General features: G+C 38.7%; 1 protein-coding gene and 1 non-coding gene across 2 annotated transcripts in view; both read left to right on the top strand.

Annotated features, from left to right (window-relative positions):
- The window catches only part of PARL (presenilin associated rhomboid like), a 41,839-nt gene extending 25,233 nt beyond the window's left edge, over window positions 1-16,606 (top strand). Inside the window, exons 5-10 of the mRNA XM_006201057.3 lie at window positions 943-1,038; window positions 1,602-1,751; window positions 3,210-3,280; window positions 12,466-12,567; window positions 12,707-12,804; window positions 16,282-16,606. Coding sequence (XP_006201119.1) covers window positions 943-1,038; window positions 1,602-1,751; window positions 3,210-3,280; window positions 12,466-12,567; window positions 12,707-12,804; window positions 16,282-16,393 — 629 coding nt within the window. The 3' untranslated portion in view covers window positions 16,394-16,606. The remainder of the gene's footprint in view (window positions 1-942; window positions 1,039-1,601; window positions 1,752-3,209; window positions 3,281-12,465; window positions 12,568-12,706; window positions 12,805-16,281) is intronic.
- On the top strand, window positions 7,824-7,895 carry TRNAT-AGU (transfer RNA threonine (anticodon AGU)). The gene has a single exon. It is a non-coding gene; the product is annotated as a tRNA-Thr (tRNA).
- Window positions 16,607-20,110: the final 3,504 nt, after the last annotated feature.

Raw genomic sequence — 20,110 nt, 5'->3', positions numbered from 1 at the left:
TATGGAAGCCAAAGGTAACTCGCAGAAGTAGCTGCTGGCAGGGACTATTCAGTGAGTATCTGCTAAAATAAACCCTATTTATATTGCTGGGATCATTCCTTAATATCATTGAAGAAGTTGAAAGGGCTAGTTGCCTATTGACTAAAGAGACTAGAAGAACGAATAAATGTTTAAATTTCTTTAACTAATTCAAGTAGCTGAGTGCCTGCTATGTGTAAGGAGTTGTGGTACATAAATGTAGTTTTTAAGAATAAATGAATTTCTTCTCTGAAATGTGACTAAATAGTAAATTCTGCCATTAAATAAACTCAATTTAGTGGTAGTTCTAGCAACATTAGTTCTTGCAGAAAAATGAAATAGTCACTAGACCTCCCACATGTAGACATATTTTCAAAAGCAGTTGCAAAATTCTTCCAGATTATTCCTGAATTCTTGTCTGGTGAGTATTTTTCTCAGACATGTGGATCTTCATCTTCACAGATGATGCATCGATATTTCCATAAGCTGTCCAGAAGCTTAAGAAGCATACCATTCCCTGCGGAAAAAGAAGCAGTTACTTTGCTTTTCTACTCTTCGCCAAAGAAAGAATTCTGTGCATGACTTCTGTCTTTGGCTTGGCTGTTTTCAAATAATTATAGATCTGATTATTGTTTATTGTGAAGAGTAAACTGTTCTAAAGAAATAAAATATCAATCTGAGTGAAGGAAGTTAGCCCCTTAGAGCATCTGTAGTTTTCCAGAAATTTTGACTTTGCCAGCCCATGACAGTTTTGATACTCAAACATTGATTTCACTTAATTTTCTTAGCTTACTCCTCTCCCAACCCAAGTATATAATACTCTTAAATAATTGTGGTAGAAAATCTTCCTCAGGTGGACTTTTGATCAGATTTTTCTTTGCTTTTATTTTTAGCTTCCTTAAATTACAAATATTTATTTTGTAGGTATCATAGCTGCAAATGTTTTTGTATTCTGTTTGTGGAGAGTCCCTTCTCTACAGCGGACGATGATCAGATATTTCACATCCAGCCCAGCCTCAAGTAAGTCTAACTTGTGTAATTTTATTTTGAAGTAGAGGTAATATGAAAGAAAGAAACTTTATGTTAATTGGAGTACTATTTAAAAAGATGAGTTACTTGTCAGTAATTATAAGCAAAATCTAGAGGATAGGCTGTAAGTTCTTGGAGGACAGGAACCTCATTTCTCTTACTGTTATATCCAGGTTTCTAAAAATCTCCCTTACACATAGTAGATACTGAGGTATTTTTTAATGATTTAAGATCCGTACTCACTCCAAGTTTACTCTTTGAGGAGACTATGACATACAATTTACTAATTCTTTTTTCTAGCCAACTTTTTCCATAAGAACAAGTTGCTTTCATTGAATTGAGAATTATTACTGATTGCTTAAAGTAGAACAGAGATTTAAGGGCTTTTCGCCATTTTGAAAAATGCTATCTTAAATCATCTTACCTAAGCTTTTAACTGGCTCTGGTTTGTTTCTCATGTTTGATTTCATAATAATAATGAAAAAAACTCTGAAGTGGCTAATTTTTACTGGCTATGTGTTCTACAGTTATCAGACTTTTTCTTTCTCTTGTAGAGGCCCTTTGTTCTCCAATGTTGCTGTCAACATTCAGTCATTTCTCCTTGTTTCACATGGCAGCAAATATGTATGTTTTGTGGAGCTTCTCTTCCAGCATAGTGAACATTCTGGGTCAAGAGCAGTTCATGGCAGTGTACTTATCTGCAGGTAATAAGCTTTCATCTCAAGTCCTTTCGGAGTATAAGTGCTCTCACCTGTCTGGAGAAGGGACAGAGGGAATGATTATAGCCCTATTCTACATACAGTAAGTGCTCAGCACATATTTGTTTCTCAAATTGTGTATAGAGAAGGATACCACAAACTGGTGTAGAATTTAAGCATGTCATTTTTATCTTACTAGACCTTGGTTTTTCTTTAGCTCAGACCCACCATTTTATAGACTAGTGGTTCCCAGACTTCCCAGCTGCCTCAGTCATTTGGATCTTAGTTAGATAAACTTAAGCTCATTTCCCCCATATGTTTAGTTTCCAGAAAGCTTTAGATTAGACCTATCCAGTAAGATTGTCAAGAATGAGTTTATTCTCTTTGTTGCAAGCCTGTATGTTAGCATGGAACCACTCTAGTCATGTTTCTGGAGATAGCATCATTTCCTTATTTCAACTAGGAAGTGATAGTGCAGGATTCCAGGTTCCTGCTAAATCGGCAGTTGGTTGATTAAATTTTACTTATCTCTCCGTTTGCAAAATGTCATTATCTCTCTGTTTGCAAAATGTCCTTAATTAAAATCATAAAGCATAAAAATTCATTCCTAAAATCGCTTCATTTAAAAGCAGTATATCTGGCAGTTGTGCTGTAGTGAAAAGGCACTGAGCTTGGAGATAGAAGACCTAGATTCAGATCCTATCTCTGCTACCAGCTGTGTGATGTTGCAGGAAAGAGTGTACGTACATTCTCTAAGGATGAGACTTAAACTCTCATGGGGTTTTAGAAGGGATTAAATAGAAGCATCTACCAAAAGGCCTAGAGTGGGTACTTAATCAGTGTTAATTAAATAATCATATGCATATAGTCCCTGAAAACAGAAGCTGAGCAATATTTTTGGACTATTAGTGTGTTCTTTCTCCAAGCATTGGTTGTATTGTTGTAGGTACAGAGAGTCTGTTTCAAGTGCCATTAAATTCCTGCTCTGTAGGAAGTTGTTTTTTAAAATGAGCCATACTGAGCTCAGATGACATTGGTGCCAAAGGGACCTGTAAAAGATCACCTGGTCTGGATCTGCAACAGATTCATCTGGCAAGCTGGGTAAAATACAGACTCCCTGGTCCCATCCCAGAGATTCTGATTTACTGTCTAGAGGGCAGCCCACAGATTTCCCAGACAGTTGGTGAGTTTGGGAACTAGTCAGTCTTCACACAGTGTAGATGAGGAAAATGATCACTGAGAGATAAAGTGAATGACTCTGTGTCACTTGGTAATTGTGCAGCGGGTCAGACTTGTCTTTCCCTATAAAATACCTGAAGTGATAGGCAGGATAAGTGTTTATGCCTGCACCTTACAGTGACCCAGGTAGACACCCATCTTTATTAGTCTCTGTGGGGTGGAGGTCAGATATGGAAGCCATTTTTCTAGCTCACTACAATTACTGAAATGTGTTTTATTTCTCAGGTGTTATTTCCAATTTTGTCAGTTATGTGTGTAAAGTTGCCACAGGAAGATATGGACCATCACTTGGTGCAGTAAGTATTTCTAATTTAAATTGTTAACTTCATTTTGAAATAATTTTAGACTTAACAAATAGCTGCAAAATTAGTACAAAGAGTTTCTATATACCCTTCACCCTACTGTTGACTACAGAACCACACTAGTACAGTTATCAAAGCCAGGTAATTAACATTGAAACAATGCTAGTAACTAATCTATATCTACTTTAGAATTTATACATTTGTAAAGCCTTGCAGTTTTAGGTTATATCTTTTAACTGTCGGTCATTTATACATACTTAACTGGCACAGAGTACATATCATGAGGAGTAGTCAGAATAGTGTGTCCTCCAGTCCTTATAAACCAGCCTAATCTAGCATTGGAAAGTTCTAAGTAATTGCAGATTTGGATCTGGTTCTGTATCCTCTTCTTGAGTCAGTACTTGAGTGCTATTCAGATTAGACTACTAGGCACTGTATTAGAGACTAGGGATATATCTAGTGAGCAAGATGATCAAAATCCTGCCCTCAGTTATGTCGTGGATGAGCTATGTTGTGGATGATTTTTTTAAAAAATTACAAATGCATCTTCCTTTAAGTTTAATGGCAAATTTCGAGGCACATGGACATCTTTATATATATTTCTTTATAGACTACACAGTTTTTGCACATTTAAATACCATTGCATTTAAATGTATTCTAATAGGGAATCTCATTTAAATAAACTCTAAAAAGCTTCAGTTTTGGAAAAAAATCCTTATGTAAAATAATCATTCCATAATTTGTGTGTTCCTCAGATTTGAGTATAATTTTCCTAATGAGATCTGTATCTTGTCCTGTGACCTTTATGCTTTTTTAACTTAAGCCCCCTTTTTTCTTTCTTCGTGGAATGTTTGCTTTCTATATAAAATTTGGTGCCAGTATGATTTATACCTTTCAAATCCAATGCACTACCTCATTCATCAACTAAGTGCCTGTTTTTTGAAGGCAGAGTAGACCATTAGGATGAATCAGAAGTGAACTCTGACTTCACATTTAGTTTAGTTGAGGAGAAAACATTATACACGTGTCTAATACACACTGAAAACGGCTGAGTAGTCTCTAGAGGACATTGGGGGAGACCTTTCTCATTAGTTCAGAGGATCTGGGAAGGCATTTTGATGTGCCATCAGACAACTGTTATTCCCATTTTACAGATAAGAAACTGAAGTCCAAAAAAAAAAGAAAGAAACTGAAGTCCAAGCTGAATAGAGTATGGCTGGCAGCATGGTATTTGGAATTAGACTGGATTTGAATCCCAGCTCTGCCACTTACTCGTGACTTCTAAGATGTATTACTTAACCTCTCACAAAATGGGGATAACACACCTATTTCTGATTTATAACGGAAGTATGTTTTGAGTGGTAAGCATAGTAAGGAGCATGTAGTAAGAAATGTGGAAGTGGTACTTTCTATCCTGTCATCGAAATCCTCTAGAACCATGGCAGGATAAAATTATTATCCCCAAATACTTTCTTTCATTTTTGGTTAAAATGAAAGAAAACCAGATAGTCAGGTATATGGTATTTTTAGTGAGAAATCGGGGGGGGGGGATACTATTAACAAAATCGTGATAGAAAATATTAAGTTTTGATCTAATTGCCTTTGTAATCCTCTGATAAAAGAGACAAAGAATATTTGTCAATTAATATCGGCACAAGGAAGCTAGAATACTGACTAGATTTTGGTAGAGGTTTTGTTTAATTAGAGCTATGCATATTCTGAATCTCATCTTATTTTTATGTTTTATTTTTAGGGGAGGGTGATTAGGTTTATTTATTTTTAATGGAGGCCCTGGGGATTGAACCCAGGACCTTGTGTATGCTAAGCAGGCACTCTAACACTTGAGCTATATCTCCCCCCTTGAATCTCATTTAAAAATTGAATTTTACTAGTTATTGGCAGGAAGCTTTTCTAATTTTATGCTTTTCAAAAGTTTGTTTTCTGTGAAATGTAACCTATAATCTTGAGGTGGCAAAGTTCAATCAGATGTTTACTGTAGGAAACAGCATTTGTTAAAAATGTTAGAGAACTTTTTTTCACCTGAAGTTGTAAATAGTTTATTATAGACTGAATTTGCTCACCATTATGATAACCTGCTCACTGTAACTTCACTGATATCTATCACTGACCTAACCTGTTCATAAACTGAGTTCTTTTGCTAGGTTAGGAAAGGTATCTTCAGTCTCTTCCTTACAAGGTTGCAAGTGAAATAAAATGGTCGGTCACTGTTGCAGATTCATTTGAAATTTCATTTTGATTTATCTGTAGTGTTCTGGAGTATATATCTCTTTATATAACTTTTGAGTGGCTGCTCTGATTCCTGCTATATATACATCACTTACCACAGTCTACTGCTGGGTGTCATGTTACCAGTCTGAAGTGTCCCAGTACTTTCCCCAAATTATAATGTAATTATAATTATCTTAAATACTTCCTCTATATACATTTAGAATATCACTGTTAAAATTTTTGCTTCAAGTATTAAATGTAATTTAGGAAATTCCAAGAGAGAAGGAGAATCTATTGTATTAACACATAATTTTAATTTTTTCCTTTGTTCTTCCTGATGTTCCAAGATTTCCTCTATCATTTTCTTTGTGTTTAGAGAACTTACCTTAGCCATTCCTTTAGCTACCAGCTACTTAGTTCAGCTAGTGACTAATGCTTTTATGTTTTTCTTTGTTCTGAGAATGTTTTGATTTCCCTTTCATTTTTTTCTTCCCTTCATTTCTGAAGGATGTTTTCGTTGGATATAAGATTCCAGGCTGGCAGTTCTTTAAACAACTGAAAAATATTGTGCCTCTTTTTTTTTGGCCTCTATAGTCTCTGAGGAGAAATCCTTTGTTGTTCAAATAGCTTTTCCCCTATAGGTAAGATGTCATTTCTCTTATTACTTTCTAGATATTTTCCTTTGTCTTCAGTTTCAGAAATTTGACTAGATGTCTTGTCAAGGGTATCTCTGTGTTTATCTTGTTTGGGGTTCACTCAGTTTCTTGAATCTGTTTTATGTGTTTTGGGAAATGTTCAGCCATTATTTCTTCAGATACTTTTTCAGCCTCACCTTTTTTCTTTCCTCCTGGGACTCTGATGACTTGATGTTAGATTATATGTTATTACCTCATGGGTCCTTGAAACTCTGTTAGTTTTGTTTTTAAGTTTGTTTTTTCTCTGTTGTCCAGGTTGGGTGATTGCTATTCTGTCTCAAGTTAACTGATTATTTTCTGTCCTCTCCATTCTACTTGAGCCATTCAGTATTTTTATTTAGGCTATTTTTCATTCTAAAGTTTACATTGTTCTTGGTGTCTTCTGTTTGTCTGAGCCTTTATGTATCTGTGCTATTATTTTTCATTTGTTTCAAGCATCTTTGTAAGTGCTCGTTGAAGCACTTTTATGATGGCTGCTTCAAAATGCTTGTTAACGTCAGTGTCATCTTGATGTTGGTGTCTGTTAATTGTCTTTTCTCATCTAAGTTGAGATTTCTCTGGTTCTTAGTATGAAAAGTGATTTTTAAATGAACCTGGACATTTTAGATACTACATTATGAGACTTTGGTCTTAATTAAATCAACCATTTAACAGGCTACCTCTGACAGTGCTCTGACCGTTACTGCCAGGTGAAGGTGGAAGTCCAGGTTCCCCACTCAGCTTCCTTTGACACTGGGGGATAAGGGCTCTTATTGCTGCAGGACAAGGAGTTCGGCTCCCCAGCTGACCTCTGCTAATACCTGCTAATCTCCTGGCTAGGAGGAGCAATGGTGTCTTATTATTGCTGCCCACGTGACCTCTGACACCTGGCAGGGATATTGGGATGCCCAATTGCAGTCTTCAAGGGTGGAAGTCCAGGCTCTCCGTTTAGCCTTTGCTGAGGATTGGGGATTGGGCCACAGTGGTTTTCTGAGGTTTATGGCTGGAGTAGTGGTCATTCTTTAAAAGTTTTCTGTCTTGCTAGGCTGTGCTTTCTTGGTCCTTTGGCTTGAGAGAGCATTTTTGGGCACAGGTCTGTTTTATCTGAGTTCATTGGTGTTTTGGGGTTGTGAGCTTGGCTAGAGCCCAATCTGAGCAGTATGAGGCCAAAAGAAAACTCAGGGAACTCACCACTATGTCATTCCTTGTATCCAAACATTCCTAGCTGGTCTGCTTTCTTCTCTCAGACTTTCAGAGTCATCTTATGTTTGTTTTACATATAATGCCCAGGTTTTTTAAGCTATGTATAGCTTGTAGAAGGAGAAGCCACTTAGAGCAAATTGATTTAAAATTCATAGTGTAAAAAAAGAATTCACACATACAAACTATTAATAGGATAGATAAATGAAGATTATATACGTATAGAAAATTATCTATGAAAATTGTTTACTTATGAAATAAAGAAAGTAAAAATATTATGTGCATATTGATTACAAGTATATAACCAGTATACATAAACAAATTATTGGTAGAGAATAGAAGATCTTTACCTCTAACCAAGGAAGCAGAGCTTCAGGATCTACATGCGTTGAGGTTCATGACTCCCTGAAATTATATCGAAAATATATATATGAGGAGGTATAGCTCAGTGGCAGAGCGCATGCTTAGTATGCATGAGGTCCTAGGTTCAATCCCCAGTACCTCCATTAACAATAACAAAATATACATATATGTGTGAATGAAATTTTTTTTGAGAAGAAATGGTCCATTTTTGTTATATTCTTAAAAGTCTCTGACTAGAAAAGGTGAAGATAAAGAATCTCTGCATGGGGTAAGCCAAACATTTGTCAAGAAAGCAAATTGCAGTTTATTCAGACACATAATATGTTTAAATTTATGTAGAAAAAGGTCACTTTGAGAAAATTTTAGAAGGATAATGGAACTTCATAACAACTTTAACTTTTAAATTTTTTAACCTTAAAATAATAGATAATAAGTACAATAAGTTATAGTCACAATGAAACTGAATTTACATAGAAATGCACAGCTAATGAAAATTTTCTTTAATATTTAAATTTCTTTAATGAGTACTTTATATGGAGATAATCATCTGTTTGGTGTACCATATGATCTGGTCATCCCATTGCTAGGTGTTTACCTGACAGATATGAAAGAACACATCCAAACAAAGAGTTGTACACAAATGTTCACAGCATCTTTTTTGTAGCAACCAAAACTAGGAAAAACTCAAATGTCCATTAGGTGAATGGATAAATGTATTATGGTATATCCATACAATGGAGTATTTTTCACCCACATAAGGGAATAAATTGCTGAAACACACAACTACAAACTACATGGGTGAATTTCAAAATAACTATACAGAGTTATTCCTATAAAGGAAGCCAGAACAACAAAAAAGTGTATGCTGTATGATTCCATCAATGTAAAACTCTAGAAAATAGGTTCATTTTTACATATCTTGACAGAAAGTAGAGACGTTGCCTAGGAATAGGGGGCGAGCAGGAGGTATGCGCTACAGAGGAGCACCAGGAAAATTTTGGGGATGATGAATATGTTCATTATCTTGAGTGTGGCGATGGTTTCATGGGTATCTACATGTCAAAACCTAACTATAAACCTTAAATATGTGCAGCTTTTTGTATGTCAGTTATACCTCAGTAAACTGGAGTTGCTTTTTAAAAATTTTTTAAAGACTTTAGAGTCCTTTGCTACAACTTTTCTGTAAGATTTAAATTATTTCAAAATAGGATGCTAAACAACACATGAGAAAAATGATTTCTAAAAGGGGCTCCTATAATGGACTAATCGATTACTGTTATAGTTGAAAGGTCCTTACTTTTTCATATTAAGAGACTTTCTGGAAAACAGCATCTGCCTCTTAATCACTAACTGTTTAGCATCTTCTATGCTTCAGAATAAAGGATTATCTTATGTTTTTAGGGATTACTAATACTTTAAAGTATTGTGAGTCCCAGGGATCGCAGATGTCCCCTGCCCTTAGTATATAGTTGCCAGTCAGCCTAAACAGGGAAACCAGCTCAGGTTGCATCCTTGGGAATGTGCTGGGGTAGCTACAAGATGGAAGGACAGCATGAATATCCCTCCGAAGGAGAACCTAAGATGTGAGTTTAGGTAAGTGGACAAAGACAACCCAGTGCTTAGTCTACAGAAGTGAAAGAACAAGGAAACACAGTCAACTACATATTAAAGGGGATGGGCTGGGTGTTGGTGATACCTGTCAATTCTACAGTGGGATTAGGAGTCAGAATTCTTCATTTTCTATTTAAGATCTACTGTCTGCTATTGTGTATTTACCAAACTGGCTTCTGTGCAAGTCTGTAACAGTAACACAGGGGGTTCTTCACAAATCCCGACTTCCCTTTACAGGACAATGGCTGCCTGTGTGAAGACACGCACATGCACATACACAGCCTCCATAATTGTTCACCCTTTTGCTGGTTCCCTACTCCATGTCCTAGATAGATAACAGCAACTCTCAAGGATATCAGAACCACCTCAGAAGACGGGATTCCCCTACAAAACTTGCCAGGTCGTGGTTGTGCTAGGATGCAGTATGTTAACTGCCCACATTTATATTTATTCTGAAAGATTTGTTTTGGCTAGAACTTCAACATCTGCCCCCAGAATCTTTCAGCATATGCTGTATTAAGCAGAGTAGATGTCAGTGTTAAGGAGAATTCAAAAGGTAGAGAGTAACCCAACACCTTTCAGGCTTTATAGTATATATGTGCAACTTTTCTATCTTCAATTTTAAAATAAAACCTAAAGTCAACTCAGCAAAACCCAGAAGAAATCAAGTTAAAGCCCTATTTTCTGAGAGAAAAAATAGCCCATAAAATTACCCTTCTCCCCAAGATGAAACAAATATAATTTGGTTAGTTGGTGTGAAAGAGCACTAAAATCCTGTCAGGACCCTCTAAATTACTTCTCCGTAGATGATTATATTCTCCATCTAAAGTGCTTGTTACAGAAATTTAAATATTAGAGAAAATTCTCATTAGTGCATTTCTACGTAAAGCCAATTTCTTTGTAACTATAACTTATTGTACTTAGGTTACTTTAAAGGTGGGAAGCAGCTCCATTATCCTAAAATTTTCTCTAAGTGACTTTTATCTGCACAAATTTAAGCGTATTTATGTGTCTGAATAAGTTGCAACTTGCTTTTTTGACAAATGTTTGGCTTACCCCATGTAGAGATTTTTATTTTCATCTTTTACAGTTGGAGGCTTTTAAGACTATAATAAAAATGGACCCTTAAAAAAAAAAAGTAGTGGAAATGTTCCAACTTTTAGGAGACCTAAGAGACATGACAACTAAATGCCGTAAGTGGAGAAGATAGCTGTCAGGACATTAGTGGAACAATTGACAAAACTAGAGTATGTTCTCTATTATAGATGAAGGTGTTATATGAATAAACAGTTTCTTGAAATTGAGAACTCTATTGTAGGGTATATAAGAAAATTCGTGTTCTTAGGAAATAAATACATTGAAATTTTTAGGGGTAAAAATATATTTATATTTATATTGATATATAAATATATATATTTATAGTGATATATTTGTGAAACCTACTCCCAAATGATTCAGAAAAGGTTTGGATGTTTAAAGAAAATAAGTGAAATGTGACAAAATGTTTAAAAATTGGTGAATCTGGGTCAGGAGTTTTTTTTCCAAAGCGAGATTTGAATGTAAAACCCAAAATAAAAACTTCTAAAAGAAAACATAGGAAAAAACTCTTTGTGACCTTGTGATAGGTAAAGATTTCATAGTTGAGAGAGCACAATGCATGATCCTTAAGAAAACAAACTAATATATCAGACTTCATGTAAAATAAAAACTTACTCTTTTCAAAAGACACTGTTAAGGGAAAAGATACAGGTAAAAAGAAAATAATTGGCTTATCAGAAATCTGATAAAGGACTTGTATCCAGACTGTATATAGAAAAATTAAAGAATGGGCAAAAGGTTTGAACAGACACTTTGAAGAAGATACACAGATAGCAGATATGCACATGAAAAGATGATCAGCATTATTAGTCATAGGAAAATGAAAATAAAAGCCACACTGAGATATCACTGTATACCTATTGCAAATTACAAAGACTGACCATACCAAGTGTTGATGAGGATGTGGAGAAACTGGAAGTCTCACACACTGCTGGTAGGGAAATAAAATACTGTAACCACTTTGGAAAACAGTTTGGCAGTTGCTGTACTTCCCTGTCAGTTGATCATGTTTTGTTGTTTTTACTTATTTATGCCTCTTCTGCCACTCTGTAAGCTCCATTAAAGCAGATTGGTTTTGTTCCCCTCTGTATCCCCCATCTAGCATAGTGCCTGGTAGGACTCAAGTATTTGAATGAATGACTGTTGTGAGGTTTAATGTGAACTAGGAATTATCCAATTTCTCAAGTATTCTGCCATTTAGAGGAGTTGGGAACATGTTTAACATTAAAGTTTAGTGAAATTATCACAATTTATCCAGGAGATATTTCATAGCCATTGTCAATTTAAATTATGATTATGAAGCAACCTGGAAAAATACATGATTGAAGAAAAATGACAAGTTACAATTTCAATTATAACAAGAATTGGTTCATTTACTGGTCATAAGGTTGTGAGGTTTCAGTTTTTATTCTTGAATATGAGGTTTTTGGGGGAAGTGCTTCTCAAGCAGGTGGATGCATGTATGTCCCAGGGAGGATGATATGAGGAGTGGGTCATGAAGAGCCATGGGGTAAATTTGGCATGCTTTCCTGGAGCAGGACATTTATCAAGGTTTTAAGGAAAATGTTTAGTTTTATTATGAAGTAGGATGCAAATTTCACATGATTTATGATAAAGCATTAAGCTTGGAAGAAATTCCATGCATATTGGTTTCTTTGGGCAAATTCATGTTCACTTTCTGGAGGAGCTTTGAGGTTTGAGAAGTTCTTTTTTAGTCATTAAGCAAAATATGCACATGACATGCATAACTGCCCTAAAGTTCATCATGCACTGACATGCTGGTTGGTACTGCTTGTAGTTTGGTGCTTCCCAGGTGTCGTGGATGTGGAACCCCTTTGCCTGATATTTTGTTCATTAGTAACTGAAAGTTTTTAAGCTTTGTGCTCACCTAGAAATTTGTGACTTACAAACTTTCTGGGAAAAGTATTGCTACTTTAGACGTTATAGTCACAGAGCAGTTGCACATTGAGAGTTTCACATTTTCACCAGTGTGTTCATTTGCAGTCTGGCGCAATCATGACCGTCCTTGCAGCTGTCTGCACTAAGATCCCAGAAGGGAGGCTCGCCATTATTTTCCTTCCAATGTTCACGTTCACGGCAGGGAATGTGAGTATTTTTATGAAGTGAAGTGCTGGGGACAATGGTGATATTTTTACGTTGACTGAATTCTTGCTCTTAAATCAGAAGTATCAATGCTGAAGAAATAAAAGTTGTACCAGTTCTATTCTCTTTTGCTGTTTTTCAGGCCCTAAAAGCCATTATTGCCATGGATACAGCAGGAATGATCCTGGGATGGAAATTTTTTGATCATGCGGCACATCTTGGGGGAGCTCTCTTTGGAATGTAAGTTTGAGTGTAACTGATTGTTACGGTGCTTTCTCTGGTCATATTCCTCTCCGCACCCTTGAGGAAGGCAGAGTAAGGCAGTTAGTTCTGTGAGAGGGGCAGGGGCAGGTGGAGTCGGGAGGGCAAGGAAACCTTAACATGGTTTGCTTTGGTCTTGCTCAGCTCTGCCATGTGAGGTGGGATGTGAGACTGTTGGCCCCGCCCCTGCCTCAGTCATTTGTAGAGAGAGACCATCTGTGCCTTTATCCTACGCTTAACCTCAAGTCACCCCATCTCCTGACCTGTCACAATTCCTTGTCTTTCTTGGAGTCTGTTCCCCAGGCCCCTGGTCTGTGCTACACTCCTTACCCTACTTTCAAGCCACCTCTCCCCTTCCTAGTCCCTATGCCGCTACCTCTGACCTCCGTCTCTCCAGTGCTGGGCAGGCATGCTGACTGGGTGGAGTCATTCCTCTGCCTGCAGTGAGTGGGCAGGTAGTGACTGGAGTAGCAGCCAGGGATCATAAAGTGATGTTGATGACTTACTGAGCATCTTATATAGCAGGCGCTGAGCTAGTTACCTCACGTTATATTATTATCTCTGTTTTACTGATGGGAACAGGCTTTAGACATGACCTTCCCCAGGCCAAACAGCTCTTAAGTAGCAGAGCAAAGATTTTTTAAATTTTTATTTCATTTTTTCCCCTTAACAGAGGCACTGGGGATTGAACCCAGGACCTCGTGCATGCCAAGCATATGCTCTACCACTGAGCTATATCCCCCACCCTCTCAGAGCAGAGATTTAAACCCAGATCTAGACCCTTCCAGCCCGTCACCCTATAGTGATTACAATTGCATTGTGGTTACAAGATCTCCCATTTGTGTTTCAGGCAATGGACTTTTGCCTGAAACATAGTAGTGCAGTAGTGACTGTCACAGAACTTCCTTAGGACTCCTGAAGTCTATCTGACCATGAGAGTCTCTTCAGCAGAGCTGTTGTCTGATGTGCTGGTCTCTGATGGCCTGTCTTTTCTTGCATAAATGTTGCCTTTTGTCCTTACTTGGTTTTTTACTTTATTCCATGACAATGGGAAAACTTAGCTTTTTAATTAAACAAAAAAAAGTAGAAAAATCTATTCTAAGTGGAGCAGTTTTGCCCAGTAGGCGGTGGAACTAAAATGCCATTATGCCATTTATAATTTCAGTGATGATTAAAGAATAGCATGTGAGTTCTAGCTTTAACATCAGCACATTATAAATAGTAGAAACTGACCTGGTATTACAGTATAAGAGACATAAAATCTTACGAAAAGGGGCTCTGTTTTATGAACTCTAAATTTACCTGGCTCCTTCCGTGCATACTTAAAGGATCTTTTCTCCAGCAGTTTTTTTATTCTTTCCAACTATAATTAGATGACCTTTTTCCGTTCTGAAAATCAGATCAAATGCATTTTAAAGTTCAGTATCCGAAAGGCAGAGGAATCCTTTCTCTTTGCTGTTTCTAATTTCAGCTCCTTTCATTTACTAGATCTTGATCATATCCAGAATTCATCTTTTCTAACCTCTTTAATGTTGATTTAGAATCTTTACTAATGGTAAAGATCCATTAGTAACCTCAGCACATTTCCTTGACTTTATGTCCCTGACCAGATGTTATGGTCTTCACCTTGTACTGCTACTACAATAATGATTGCTAATATATATTGAATATTTGCTGTGTGCCTAAGCTAAGGACTAATTTAATACTCTTAAAATCCTGTGAGAGATTCTAGTTTACTGAAAGGAAACTCCTTAAAGATGGAAACTCATCCAAGGTCACACAGCAAGTCATTGCAGAGCCGAAGTTTCAGACTGAACACTAGACTGTGAGGCTGCTACCAAAAAAAAGATAACCTCAGAAAGTAGTCATTTTGAAATAGTTTCCTAATTTTAATTTAACCAAATGATCAATGATATTTGAACTTATATGAGTATAATCAAACCAGTGTACTTGTAAGATTAAAGTAGTTGACTCTTTGCTTTAAATAAGTAGGTTAAAAAGATTTGAGAAGACACTTTATTAATGGAGAATTCCTGACAAGTGTTTCATTTCTTGTGAGAGTTTTACAATTGCATTTGAATCTTAGGGTGTTCCTCTTTCTCTTGTTCTAAGTTCACTGGAGAACTTCAGTCTAAGCCCAAATGAATCTTGTTACATGCTTGTTAATTAATCTTTTTTAAATGTCTTTTTTCTTTCTGTGAATTTACTGATTATTTTTAAAAAATTTTAATGGTGACTGTATTTTCATGAGTAAATTTAAACTGTATTTAGTGAGTATTAAGATTCAAGTCAAGTACAAGTCAAGTCCTTTGTAATTAAAAAAAAAATGCCCAGAACATTTTAAAAAATGGTTAAAACAAACTGTAATTCTGATACCAGGTAAGTTGAATAGAGCATTTTTTCAGTCAGTGTCTGAGATGGAAAGATCAACAAAATCTGGTTTCTGCCTCAGGGAATATGACATCTGTTTGGGGAAACCAGGGTAAAAATAAAGGTTTCAGTAAGAAAAGCTTTTAATAGTAGCCATTCTGAATCAGTCCCCTGTCCCCCAGGGATGATCCCCCAGCCTGGGAGAGGAGGCAGGTACCCAAGTTCCACCTGCAGCCTGTGCTGCCCTCAGGCAGAGCGCCTGGTCGTGCAGACCCTGGGCTGTGAGCTTCTCATCTGTTCCTCCCTGCATGTTCCTCAATTTCAGCAGACACTCCCTAGATGCCGAAGTACAATGCAGGGGATAGAGCACAGGTTACAGAGTTAGATTTGGGTTCTAGTCTCAGGTCAGGTGATTCCTAGCTGTGCAGCCGAGCAAGTTAGGTTACTGACCCTCTGAGTGCTTCAGCTTCCTCAGCACATTGCTTCCGGCTGCTTTCAGGCATTGTTTAACAGCAGCATGGGGACTGGAGCTGAATTTTAATAGGTGGGCAGAATTTGGATCAGTGGACTCCCTTTTGTGTAGCCTGGTGGAAGGTGATGAAAGGCATTTAAATTTTTATAGCCATCTAATTAGTAAATTCTAATTCTGACCTTCCTTACACTTAAAATAATAAAGAGAGTCTAGGCTTAGAATTGGCCTGATCTGCAGGTGAATGCTTGACTGACCACTTAGAAGCTGTTAGCACCTTGGGCAGATGACTTTCTCAGACTTGGCTTTCTCAATGGTTGTAAATGGGAAAAGTGATACTCACCTTGCAGGGCTGTGGTGAATTAAAAGTAGTGTGTGTGAAGTGCTTACACTTTTCATAGTGGTCATGCATGGTCCCATCCTACTTCCATCTTTTATGTATTTTATATGTTAAAGGTAATTCATTGATCCATAGTAAATTAATCATCTATTTTAATACACTAGATAGAAAATGACAGTGGCATTCAGTTTTTAAAATGTCAGCTTGTATCATCATGGTTCTTGCCATTTGTATGTCACACTGAGTGTTGGACCTGGTTTGTTTTTCTTTTCCCCAGATGGTATATTACTTACGGTCATGAACTCATTTGGAAGAACAGGGAGCCTCTAGTGAAAATCTGGCATGAAATGAGGACTAACGGCCCCAAAAAAGGAGGTGGTTCTAAGTAAAACTGGGGTTGGACAACACTGGTGCATCTGGTCCATGCTGCCTGAAGCCCCAGGAACTCGTTGGCCCTGGAGTGACCACATCTTTGTTCTGCCTGGAAGACACCCAGCATCTAGCTTTCCCAATATTTTAAACTATGTCCCCAGTACACATCTCATTAGAAAGTGAATTATGACAAAGTTGTGAAATAAAGGTTTATATCTCTAGTTTGTAAACAGAGGGTATATGTCTCTTTGAAGAGCACTAATGCTGCCCTGGACTGTTGCTGTTTGCTTTTCCATTTAACACAGTTTGAGCCCTGAACCTGACATGCGTGCCCATGGAAAGGTCGGATTGGAACTCGGAGTTGGTTGTGTCTGTACGTTGGTCTTCAGCACCTCTGCTAAATATTTACTCTTACTTACTTTCCCCTTTCCTTGCTTGGTTGACAGGTAAAAGTTAAGAGCATCTTCTCTCTGGCATGGTCTGAAATAACAGCTGCAGTATTATCTAAATTTTCCCAAGAAAGGTAGGTAATGTTTTCTGGCAGTGAGTGGCACATACAAAAAGTTATTTTTAGGTTTTGCTTTCTAGGTTAAAATTATAGCTAAATTAAGAATTAGAAGGAAGTATCTTGGATAAATTCAGACTTGAATCTGAGCCTAATAGCATCTTATGTTGGAAAATTACATTCTTTGGAGTGGAACGTCTTATGAAGTAGCAGACAGTGGTCATCATCATAGCTTCATGGTAGTGAACTCACTTGTCCTCGTGATTGAAAATTATTTCTAGGAAATGCAACTTGAGAATTTAAGTTTTTCTTGAAAGGATTTATGGGAGAGCTTTTGGTGACCTCAAAAGTTTATCGTAGATTTTGCACCTTGTGCTGGAGAGGGCCGGGCTTTGTGACCAGAAGAGGGAGCCATGCCGCCTCTCACGATGCTGAGAGCTGAATGGCACTTGTACCCAGCACATGGTATTGTCCAGGATGTGGTGGTTCTTCATCTTTTTTCCACCAAGCCTGACCCTTCTCTACTGTGAAGTACCAATCATTCTTTTTTTTTTTTAAATGGAGGTACTAAGGATTGAACCCAGGACCTCGTGCATGCTAACCACGCACTCTACCACTGAGCTGTACCCACCCCCTCAATACAAGTCATTCTTACGAGGCAGAGGAGTCTATTCTAAACTGCCACTTAAAGGAGAGAAAATTTTGTTTTTAACTCGCCCTTCAATTTGCTGGTAAGGAACCCAGGTGGTCGTGTGTGGGAACTGCCCAAGGTCACACTGCTGTGCTTTGACATTTCTGAGTATGTAGTTAAGCTAACAACCCTGTGACTTAAAGATGAGACAAGAAGTGTTTTTCAGAGATGGAATGGGAGGCTGAGATCATATGGACATTCCACATGGAGTCCAAAATGAAATACATGTCTTCTGTGGGCAGACCAGGAAAATAGGCAGTGAAGACATGTCTTATCTCCTTGATTTGTTTTTTTGTTTTACCTCTTTTTTTTTTGTTTTTTGTTTGTTTGTTTTGTGGGGGAGGTAATTAGGTTTATTGATTTATTTGTTTAATGGAGGTACTGGGGATTGAACCCAGGACCTCATGCATGCTAAGCACACACTCTACCACTGAGCTGTACTCTCCCCGCGTCTTCTCCCTGCTTTGTGATAGTTAGGAAAGGAATGTTTAGAAGGTTAAGTACCTACCAGTTTCCCTGTAAGAGGCCTTGGGAGGTCAGCTCGCAGCTCCAGAAGCACAAGCCTAACTGTCCACAGCCTTGGCAATTGAACCTACTCTCCTGTTTGCCCTCTGGGTTTATGTTACTTTCTCATCTTGGCTTCTTTGCTGACACGTGATCACCCCAAGGCTGTTCCTGGCTCGTGTGCCTCAGCCTGTGCCCCCTCCACTCCACTGTCTTCTGAAGTGTGGGGTCCCTGGAGTGTACCCTTAGCTGTCTCGTCTCTCCACTTCCTGTGGCTTCAGTTGTCTCTATGAGGATGTCTTCTGAGTGCTGGACCCACTGAGTATCTGCATCTCTCACTCAGTACGTGTGTCTACTGTGTGTCAGGCATAGTTCCAGGTGCTGGGACCCCACTGCACAGGCACATCACATATCACTCCTGCCTCAAGCCCTCAGCCAGCCTGGGGCTAGTCTAGATTTCCCTCTCTCATCTCATGTCTAGAATCCATCCCTGTCTCTCCACTCCCAGTGCCTGTGCCTTAGTTCAGTCCCTTGTCTCTAACCTGGACTCAAGACTGTTCTCCAGCTGCTCTCTAAAACGTCCTTGTGCTTCTCCATATGGCCACAGAGTGCCAAAAACACTTTAGTCATTTCCTGTTGTTGCCTATGAAAAACTTTTAAGCTCCCAGTGTGACTACTGAGGGCTTTGTGGGTCCAGCCTCTGCTGCTTCTGGCTGAACCCTTAGCCCATGACCCCACCCAACCCAGCTGCCCTCCCTCACTACAAGCAGCAAGCCCAGCCCCTGGCCCTCTTTTCTGCTGTTGCTTTATGCAGTTCTATTATGCTGGTTTTCACTGCACTGTAAACCTCCTGAAGGCAACCTACATTCTTCCAGGTACTTAGTTTAAGAGCTCTTTGTTGTTTAATGAATAAAGAAACCAAGACAAGAAGAGCTGCTCTTTTTTCCTGCAGGATGGAGTGTTTCAGTCACCAACCTCCCGGGTGGCTGGACCGAGGCCCTAGTGCATGGAGGTCACACAAAGGCAGCTTACCCTGAGCAGGTGTGTAATCTCCCAGTATCTTCACAGTATGCACAGCCCCTCTTCTGCTGCCTCTTGGGCCATGGCCTAGCCAAGGCACCTGAACTGCCACTTTGGGACTGTTGTGTCATTTTGCTGTGACTTCGAGCTAAGACAGGCAGTGGTTTGGGAGAGGAATCTATACTGTCTGGCCAGGGCTGTGCTGCAGTCCTCGTCTGTGAGGTGCAGGCTGAATAGCATCCAAATGTATGCCTGAGATGGAGTGCTCGGTATTAATGCTGTTTCAACAGTGGTGTTAGTAATTGGTCTGCAGTGCATACTGAGGGCTTGTGTCAGATATTCAGGACACTTTTTGAATGTGGCCAGGGAGTTGTTGGATACCCTGCTATGCATTAAACAGACTGACCTTTAGCCTGAAGGATTACCCATATTTAGCTCTGCACAGAAGGGGGAACTTTTACAATCTAGCGGCCAAAGATTTCTGGAAGCCTTATAAAGCCAAATCAAGTCTTGTGGCCATGCTTTAAAATTAGGGATTTTAGACCCCAGGAAATGTCAATTGAAGGCTAACGCCAGTTCTCAATGGAAGCTAAATGGGTTGTCACAAATTGAGCATCATAAAGGCTGATTCAAACACCTCTGGGAAGCACTGTCAAATCTTCCCTGTTATTCCCTCATCGATGCTTCTCCCCACTGTGCCCGCAAGCCCCGCGGTGCAGCCTAGCACAGATCCAGCAGCCACGGCCGATTTAGCCCCTGTCCGCGGGGCCACACAGACCCTCCGGGAGGCCGGCTGCAGCACTGTGCTGGCCGAGGGCGATCAGCTAGGAATTGTCGTTACCCCGCCCTCGGCCTCTGCCAAGCCAGGTCCAATTTATTTTAACATTTAGAGAATTTGGGATTAAACGATGAGACATTCTTCAAGTTGGATACTTGTAAATGCCTTCAGGAGGTCTTAGTCGTCTCCCTCCCCCGCCCCGCCCCATTTCTGCACCCCTCCGGCCGCGTCCTTTT

This window comes from Vicugna pacos, chromosome 1 (genome assembly GCF_048564905.1).
Source record: "Vicugna pacos chromosome 1, VicPac4, whole genome shotgun sequence".
Lineage (NCBI taxonomy): Eukaryota > Metazoa > Chordata > Mammalia > Artiodactyla > Camelidae > Vicugna > Vicugna pacos.
This window is presented reverse-complemented; position numbering and strand designations above follow the sequence as displayed.